The sequence below is a fragment of the Triticum aestivum genome, chromosome 3A (genome assembly GCF_018294505.1).
Source record: "Triticum aestivum cultivar Chinese Spring chromosome 3A, IWGSC CS RefSeq v2.1, whole genome shotgun sequence".
Classification (NCBI taxonomy): Eukaryota; Viridiplantae; Streptophyta; class Magnoliopsida; order Poales; family Poaceae; genus Triticum; species Triticum aestivum.
In genome coordinates, this window is record NC_057800.1 from 20,500,253 (window position 1) to 20,510,245 (window position 9,993).

The following is a 9,993-nucleotide window of genomic DNA, read 5'->3' on the forward strand; positions in this document are numbered from 1 at the left end:
AGTTTATCCCTCTACATCATGTCATCTTGCTTAAAGCGTTACTCTATTCTCTTGAACTTAATACTCTAGATGCATGCTGGATAGCGGTCGATGTGTGGAGTAATAGTAGTAGATGCAGGCAGGAGTCGGTCTACTTGTGTTGGACGTGATGCCTATATACATGATCATACCTAGATATTCTCATAACTATGCTCAATTCTGTCAATTGCTCAACAGTAATTTGTTCACCCACCATAATACTTATGCTCTCTAGAGAAGCCTCTAGTGAAACCTATGGCCCCCGGGTCTATTTACCATCATATTAATCTTCCAATACTTAGTTATTTCCTTTGCCATTTATTTTACTTGCATCTTTATTTCTCTTTATCATAAAAATACCAAAAATATTATCTTATCATATCTATTAGATCTCACTCTCGTAGGTGACCGTGAAGGGATTGACAACCCCTTTATCGCCGTTGGTTGCGAGGAGTTTATTTTTTTGTGTAGGTGCGAGGGACTCGTGCGTGGCCTCCTACTGGATTGATACCTTGGTTCTCAAAAACTAAGGGAAATACTTACGTTGCTCTACTGCATCACCCTTTCCTCTTCAAGGGAAAACCAACGCAGTGCTCAAGAGGTAGCAAGAAGGATTTCTGGCGCCATTGCCGGGGAGTCTACGTAAAAGTAAACATACCAAGTACCCATCACAAACCCTTATCTCCCGCATTACATTATTTGCCATTTGCCTCTCATTTTCCTCTCCCCCACTTCACCCTTGCCGTTTTATTTGCCCTCTCTCTCTGTCCTCCCTCTTTCTCTATTTGCCTCTTTTTGCCCCTTGCACTTTCCGCCGTTATGTCTGAAATTGGGGAAATTATTTTTGATATGGACAATAATAATATCATGAAAAATTCTGATGCTCCTGCTGAAGAACCCCCTATCTCACATGCAAAAAAATTCCGAATTGGTAGTGGTAATATTATTGGAAAAGGAGTTATACAAGATTTCTTTACTTGTGCCGGTGATTTGCCTTCTATGGGTAGCTCTATCCTTCATAGAACTAGTAGTCTTGCGGACGCTATTGCCATGCTTGTAGTTGAACTTGAAAGACAATTTATGCACATGCATCCTTGCATACAAAGGATTTTCTTAGAATTTTCTAATATTGAGCATTCTTCTGTTAAGCGTGCCGCTACTATCTTTTTGGCTCATGAGTTTAGATTCATAATAAAAGAGGCCAAAGAAATCTTTGCGCATTATAGGGTGGATGCTTGCCGTCCTCCCATAGAGGCTATCCTTTTTGATCAAGAAGAAATAATGTGTTTTCAATCTCTAGACTATGTTGCTTTCAATGAAAATCTTAGAAAAAGGGTTCCTACCAATGTTCTAGATGATAGAATTTCTGAACTTAATAATGATTTGGCTATTCGAAATAATGAACTAGGATATTCTCTCGAGTGTAGGCTCACAAAGTTCTGTCAAAAGAATGCTTATAATGATGAATTGATTGTGCAATACGAAGGGCCAAAGGAGGAACCTATACCTCCTAAGGTTGATCTTGGGGAATTTTGTCCCATTAAATTTAGCCCTTTTGATTACTTTTGCTTGCCTCAAAGAAAACTTGCTGCCGAACATAGGGAATATGAAATGAGTTTTAATGATCTATCTTATTATTATGGCAATACCTAGATCTATCTTCGCTTTTATGCCTAGCTATGGGCGTTAAATGATAGCGCTTGTTGGGAGGCAACCCAATTTTATTTTTATTCCTTGCTTTTTGCTCCTGTTTAGTAATAAATAATTTATATAGCCTCTGTTTTGGTTGTGTGTTTTGTGTTTAATTAGTGTTTGTGCCAAGTAGAACCGTTGGGAAGACTTGGGGAAAGTCTTTTTAATCTTGCTGTAAAAAACAGAAACTTTAGCGCTCACGAGAACTGCTGCCATTTTTATTTAGAAAGTGATATTTAGTTAATTCTTTTTGAAGATGATTAATAGATAAATTCCTCACGTCCAGCAATTTATTTTAGAATTTTTGGGGTTCCAGATCTTGCGTTAGCTACATATTACTACAGACTGTTCTGTTTTTGACAGATTCTGTTTGTCGTGTGTTGTTTGCTTATTTTGATGAATCTATGGCTAGTAAAATAGTTTATAAACCATAGAGAAGTTGGAATACATTAGGTTTAACACCAATATAAATAAAGAATGAGTTCATTACAGTACCATGAAGTGGTGTTTTGTTTTCTTTTGCTAACGGAGCTCGCGAGATTTTCTACTTTAAGTTTTGTGTTGTGAAGTTTTCAAGTTTTGGGTAAAGATTTGATGGATTATGGAACAAGGAGTGGCAAGAGCCTAAGCTTGGGGATGCCCATGGAACCACAAATATAACCTAAGGACACCTAAAAGCTAAAGCTTGGGGATGCCCCGGAAGGCATCCCCTCTTTCATCTACTTCTATCTGTAACTTTACTTTGAGCTATATTTTTATTTACCACATGATATGTGTTTTGCTTGGAGCGTCTTGTATTATTTGAGTCTTTATTTGTTAGTTTTACACAATCATCCTTGCTGCACACACCTTTTTAAGAGATACACCCATGATTTGGAAATTGTTAGAACACTCTATGTGCTTCACTTATATCTTTTGAGTTATATAGTTTTTGCTCTAGTGCTTCACTTATATCTTTTAGAGCACGTTGGTGGATTTGTTTTATAGAAACCATTGTTCTCTCATGCTTCACTTAGATTATTTTGAGAGTCCTACAAAACAGCATGGTAATTTGCTTTATTATGTTAGGCATTCAAGATTAATAATGAAATTTTCTTATGAGTGTGTTGAATACTATGAGAAGTTTGAAACTTGATAATTGTTTTCAGATATGGAGATGGTGATATTAGAGTCGTGCTAGTTGAGTAGTTGTGAATTTGAGAAATGCTTGTGTTGAAGTTTGTGATTCCCGTAGCATGCACGTATGGTGAATCGTTATGTTAAGAAGTCGGAGCATGATGTATTTATTGATTGTCCTCCTTATGAGTGGCAGTCGGGGACGAGCGATGGTCTTTTCCTACCAATCTATCCCCCTAGGAGCATGCGTGTAGTACTTTGCTTCGATAACTAATAGTTTTTTGCAATAAGTATGTGAGTTCTTTATGACTAATGTTGAGTCCATGGATTATACGCACTCTCACCCTTCCACCATTGCTAGCCTCTCTAATACCGCACACCTTTTGCCGGTATCATACACCCACCATATACCTTCATCAAAACAGCCACCATACCTACCTATCATGGCATTTCCATAGCCATTCCGAGATATATCGCCATGCAACTTTCCACCGTTCCGTTTATTATGACACGCTCTATCATTGTCATATTGCTTCGCATGATCATGTAGTTGACATTTTAGTTGTGGCAAAGCCACCGTTCATAATTCTTTCATATAAGTCACTCGTGCATCATTGCTATCCCGGTACACTGCCGGAGGCATTCATATAGAGTCATACTTTGTTCTAGTATCGAGTTGTAATCATTGAGTTGTAAATAAATAGAAGTGTGATGATCATCATTCATAGAGTATTGTCCAAAAAAAGTGAGAAAGGCCTAAAGAAAGAAGGCCCAAAAAAGAATAAATAAAAAGGGGCAATACTACTATCCTTTTTTCCACACTCGTGCTTCAAAGTAGCACCATGATCTTCATGATAGAGAGTCTCCTATGCTATCACTTTCATATACTAGTGGGATTTTTCAATTATAGAACTCGGCTTGTATATTCCAACGATGGGTTTCCTCAAAATGCCCTAGGTCTTCGTGAGAAAGCAAGTTGGATGCACACCCACTTAGTTTCTTTTTGTTGAGCTTTCATATACTTATAGATCTAGTGCATCCGTTGCATGGCAATCCCTACTCACTAACATTGATATCTATTGATGGGCATCTCCATAGCCCGCTGATACGCCTAGTTGATGTGAGATATCTTCCGCCTTTTTGTCTTCTCCGCAACCACCATTCTATTCCACCTATAGTGCTATGTCCATGGCTCACGCTCATGTATTGCGTGAAGATTGAAAAAGTATGAGAACACTAAAAGTATGAAACAATTGCTTGGCTTGTCATCGGGATTGTGCATGATTTAAATACTTTATGTGGTGAAGATGGAGCATAGACAGACTATATGATTTTGTAGGGATAACTTTCTTTGGCCATGTTATTTTGAAGAGACATAATTGCTTAGTTAGTATGCTTGAAGTATTATTATTTCTATGTCAATATTAAAATTTTGTCTTGAATCTTTCGAATCTGAATATTCATACCACAATTAAGAGAATTACATTGAAATTATGCCAAGTAGCATTCCACATCAAAAATTCTGTTTTTATCATTTACCTACTCGAGGACGAGCAGGAATTAAGCTTGCGGATGCTTGATACGTCTCCAACGTATCTATAATTTTTGATTGTTCCATGCTATATTATATCCTGTTTTGGACATTATTGGGCTTTATTATACACTTTTATATTATTTTTTGGATTAACCTATTAACCAGAGGCCCAGCCCAGAATTGATGTTTTTTGCCTATTTTAGGGTTCTGCAGAAAAAGAATATCAAACAGAGTCCAAATGGAATGAAACCTTCGGGAACGTGATTTTCGGAACGAACATGATCCAGAGGACTTGGACCCTACGTCAAGCAATCAACGAGGAAGGCACAAGGTAGGGGGCGCGCCTACCCCCCAGGCGCGCCCTCCACCCTCGTGGGGCCCATGTTGCTCCATCGACGTACTCCTTCCTCCCATATATACCTACGTACCCCCAAACTACCATATACGGAGCCAAAACCCTAATTCCACCGCCGTAACTTTCTGTATCCACGAGATCCCATCTTGGGGCCTTTTCCGGAGCTCCGCCGGAGGGGGGCATCGATCACGGAGGGCTTCTACATCAACACCATAGCCTCTCCGATGAAGTGTGAGTAGTTTACTTCAGACCTTCGGGTCCATAGTTATTAGCTAGATGGCTTCTTCTCTCTTTTTGGATCTCAATACAAAGTTCTCCCCCTCTCTTGTGGAGATCTATTCGATGTAATCTTCTTTTGCGGTGTGTTTGTTGAGATCGATGAATTGTGGGTTTATGATCAAGTTTATCTATGAACAATATTTGAATCTTCTCTGAATTCTTTTATGTATGATTGGTTATCTTTGCAAGTCTCTTCGAATTATCACTTTGGTTTGGCCTACTAGATTGATCTTTCTTGCAATGGGAGAAGTGCTTAGCTTTGGGTTCAATCTTGCAGTGTCCTTTCCCAGTGACAGTAGGGGCAGCAAGGCACGTATTGTATTGTTGCCATCAAGGATAACAAGATGGGGTTTATATCATATTGCATGAGTTTATCCCTCTACATCATGCCATCTTGCTTAAAGTGTTATTCTGTTCTCTTGAACTTAATACTCTAGATGCATGCTGGATAGCGGTCGATGTGTGGAGTAATAGTAGTAGATGCAGGCAGGAGTCGATCTACTTGTCTCAGACGTGATGCCTATATATACATGATCATACCTAGATATTCTCATAATTATGCTCAATTCTGTCAATTGCTCAACAGTAATTTGTTCACCCACCGTAATACTTATGCTCTCCAGAGAAGCGTCTAGTGAAACCTATGGCCCCCGGGTCTATTTTCCATCATATTAATCTTCCAATACTTAGTTATTTCCTTTGCCATTTATTTTACTTGCATCTTTATTTCTCTTTATCATAAAAATACCAAAAATATTATCTTATCATATCTATCAGATCTCACTCTCGTAGGTGACCGTGAAGGGATTGACAACCCCTTTATCGCGTTGGTTGTGAGGAGTTTATTTGTTTGTGTAGGTACGAGGGACTCGTGCGTGGCCTCCTACTGGATTGATACCTTGGTTCTCAAAACTGAGGGAAATACTTACGTTGCTCTACTGCATCACCCTTTCCTCTTCAAGGGAAAACCAACGCAGTGCTCAAGAGGTAGAAAATATTTATTTCCCATTGCAACGCATTGGCTTCTAGTATAATTCACAAATGTACAATCCATATAGAACAGTATGTACTAACAATCAAAATTATGCATTGAATACCATGGAAAATCAAGCATGTCTTGCATTTTGGGTGTGGGAGTAATTACTTTTATATGCATACAATCCATATACATTTTAGATAAGCATATAAGGGGAGTAGGGCATTTTGGAGGATGAGCTCCATGGAGCTCTCTTTCTAAAAAATCAAAAATCACGGTTTGAATTTTTTCAGACGTTTCTTGAAAAAATCATACATGTTTCTATGGATGTGTTTTACATGTGTATAAATTTTGATGATGAAATAAATTATGGTGAGACCTATACAAAAAGAAAAAATCATGCATTTTTAATAGTGAACAATATACATACTCTTCATCACTTTCAAAATCATGATTTTGTCTTTTTATGTAGCTCTCACCATAATGTATACGATCTTTACATTTTACGCATATGATTTAAGCAAGATTTTTTGAAACTTCAAAATGTAATTTTCAGAAATTTCAAAATTAAGAGCTCCATGGAGGGCCTCAATTTTAGTTTCTCCCAGGGCCCGTGAAATCTCAGCCCTGATCCTCATTTATCATAAAAACATATTCCGTTAAGTTCACAGATTGATTGACTCAAGTTGAACAACGTAGAGGCCAACATCCACATGTAAGAAAAGCATACCGTTATCATCATCATACGCTATTATATCCATCACTCTCCTCGCTCCGTCAATTTGACGAGAGAATCCACAAATGGTTCATATTTGGATAGTCTTCTACAAAAATCATATGGTAGCACCATGCCAATTGTTCTTCCTCAACCACATTTATAAGCTAGGGTAAGTCAATATGATGATACCAACAACACAGTCTTTTGCCTGGATGTTCTAAGGCCTACTGAAAGTTTTCAGACCAGGAAGTCTCCTGACTACGGAAAGCAAATGGATTTTTGTTATCTAATTCTAGAATGATATGAGTTTTACCATGCATGTAACCATGTCTACCAAATAAATTATTTGTAGAAAAGGGATTAGGGATGTGAGGGGTTTGGGGTGGAAGGAAAAATTGAGGAAATTGGATGGAGGGGAGGCGATCACCAAATCCCCTCCGATCCCTGATTGCCATTGGTTTAGAAACCCCTCTCATCAAATGAGCTCAAAATCTAGTGTCAAGGTGTCTTATACATGACATAATTTTTCATCAATATGTCTTGTATAACATGTTGCACATCTAAGATACGAATACCAACTTCCTATTTTACCTCTTATGCTCTAAACTTGGAACCGAAAACGGTTGCATGGACAGAAGCGTGGTAGAGACGCGTCATTGCTCGAAGGGAAGGTTACGACGACGGGTGAAGGACTGGTGGATGATCCAATGAACGCTCGTAGTAATGTATCCTAAAAAACTTATAAATATAGATTGTCAGTTAATCATAGTTAGCCATGCACTTTTTTATTGAAAGCTGGTGATTTTTATGCACCCTCTTACAAGGAAAGAATGAAATATATGTTAGTATTTTAAAAAAAAAGTTGGTTAGCAAACACAAAATATATTACAATACCATTTTTCATGAAAAATAAAAATATATTAGTTTTATGTTACGATGCGAAATGTTTTAAATGTTTAAATAATCAAAATGAGTGATATGATAACATGTATTTATGAACACATTACTACTACCTCTATCCAGATTTGTGAAGCGGCCATGGAATTTTAGTCATCAATTTGATTTGCGAAACATATGATGCCTCTAAATAGTATATACTCTCTCCGATCCATATTAATTGTTATTGCTTTAGTACTAAAGGGGCTAATGGAATTTATCATCGGATGAGTTGAAAGAGTCAGTAAGAAAACACAAAAAACAGATTCCAATACTGTTTTTCATGAAAATGTAAAAATATTTGCGTCAACCTCGCTACTGAATTGTTTTAAACGTTTAAATAATAAAAAATGATGAAAGTTTTAGTGCTATTGACAATATGTATTTACGAACAAAGTACTGCCTCTATCCGGGTTTGTAAAGAGGGCATGGTTTTCGTCATCAAATTGACTAGCGAAATGTATGTTGCCTGTAGAAATATATGAAGAAAAAAAGTTTGTAATCAGATATACTGAAACATTTCTCAAAAGAAAAATGGCGATCCATATGTAATGAAATGGGATGATTTAGAAAAAATGGAATGAGAAATTCGAAGAGAAATGGAGTGTACACACCAGTCCACGTCAAACGGCAAAACACACGGCATCCCATAATAATCCACAAAGAAAACATAAATCAGAGGCGAAAGCCCGATAATACCCCCGCTGGACTCACGCACGCACACGCGGCCCCCGATACTTATTCACCCCCGACGCCTACTATTCCATCTATTTTTCCTTTCGCCCAGGCAACCCACCCCTCCTCGTCCATCTCGCTCTCCTCTCCTCCTCACCACGTCCACGCCCTACCCATCTCGCCGCCGCCGCCGCCGCCACCGCGGCCAGAGCCGGAGCGGCTGCAGGGGCGGGGGTTGAGGGCGCGACGTCGCCCCCGGCCATGGTGATCTCGGCGGAGCCGCCGCCCGCGGCTCTGCCGTCGGATCCCACCGCGGGAGGCGGCGCCGGGGAGGCGGGGGGCGCGGCCGTGGAGGCGGTGATTACGCCGTCGAGCGCGCGCCGCGGGGCCCTGTCGTCGCTCCCGTCGACGCTCAAGACGTGGGGGAGCCACCGGATGCTGCGCTGCGCCCCCGTCAACCGCGCCGGCGACGCCATCGCCCCGGCCAGGCGGTCCTCCTCGCAGCAGCTCGACGAGGTCAGCGAGAGGCTCCTTCTCGGCCTCCGCGAGGCTTCGGCGGCGGCGGCGGCGGCGCCCGGCGTTGGCAGCGCCGCGGAGGACGACGAGTCCCCGGGGGCCGGCGAGGCGGCCTCTCCGCGTCCGTCGAAGGCGCGCACCCGACGACGCCGCCGCGCCTTGATGCCGTCCCCCGCGCCCGGCGCGAGCGCCTCGCCCCAGGCGTCGGAGCGCGAGCGGAGGCTGGTCCGCGCCGACGCGCTCGACAGGGCGCGGTTCTCCGCGACGCTCTCCGCCGAGGAGATCGAGGAGGACGTGTACGCGCTGACCGGCGCGCGCCCGCGCCGCCGCCCCCGGCGCCGCCGGCCCCGCGCCGTGCAGAAGCAGCTCGATGTGAGTTCGTCCCTCCGTCCCGTGCCTCCTCTGCTCCTCCCCTCCCCTTACATTCCAGCCCCTGCCGCTCCTCCCTCAGGGACCCGTTTGTAATTCCGTGAAACTCCCCGTCCCCAGATGCTACTTCCCGGCGCGTGGCTATCGGAGATCACCGCCGAGTTCTACCGGGTGCCGGACGATCGCTGACCCGCTCCCGCTCAACTCAACCCAACAGTAAGCAAAGCAGAGCGAATTCGCCGATCGCAATTCACAAATCAATTGGTCGCCGCCATTGTGAGCTCTACATAATCCATCCATTAATTGGTCATATAGCGTCGGGCTGATATGAATCCCAGCATTGAACTGTAGTCGTAGCAGCAAGTGCAAGTGATGATTGATGACTAGTCAGTGATTCTCTGGTAGTAGCGGTGGTTGTGGTTCGTATCATCGTCAGCGGATTGGGAGGACACAATGTGGTGTGCTCCTAAGTGCACTGTCCTCGATGGTCCACTCAGTACAATCGTTAATTTTTTGATTTTTTTTTTGAATTTTTAGTACAATCGTTAATTAACATCGACCTCCGTTGCAATCTCAATGCTTCTGCTGTGCATGGAAATTTTTCTCCTTTTTGCATTTCTAGAAGATGTTTTGTTGGTGCTAATTGCCGTGGTGAGTAGTGAGCGCGAGCACGGGGAGGGTTGGGCTTCTGGCTGTCTGGCGCGTGGGACCGGGCGGCTTCGAAACCCTGGCACCGCTCGGCCGGCCTAGGCGGTGGGCGCTGGGCATCCCGTCGCCTGTTTGTTTCCTGGTTGCTCGTGGGGCCGGCG

General features: G+C 42.2%; 1 protein-coding gene across 1 annotated transcript; it reads left to right on the top strand.

The window, feature by feature from the left end:
• Nucleotides 1-8,342: 8,342 nt before the first annotated feature.
• Nucleotides 8,343-9,741, top strand: LOC123057626 (uncharacterized). Its single transcript, XM_044480556.1, has 2 exons — nucleotides 8,343-9,187; nucleotides 9,305-9,741. The coding sequence occupies exons 1-2, from the start codon at nucleotides 8,561-8,563 to the stop codon at nucleotides 9,371-9,373; spliced, it is 696 nt and encodes a 231-aa protein (XP_044336491.1). The 5' UTR covers nucleotides 8,343-8,560; the 3' UTR covers nucleotides 9,374-9,741.
• The last annotated feature ends 252 nt before the right edge of the window (nucleotides 9,742-9,993 follow it).

What these genes read in the sequence shown, in the direction of transcription:
- LOC123057626 (XM_044480556.1), top strand. Translation starts at nt 8,561, where the DNA reads ATGGTGATCTCGGCGGAGCCGCCGCCCGCGGCTCTGCCGTCGGATCCC. An exon ending in CCGTGCAGAAGCAGCTCGAT is followed by an intron (nt 9,188 to 9,304) that starts GTGAGTTCGTCC and finishes CCCCGTCCCCAG; the next exon opens with ATGCTACTTCCCGGCGCGTG.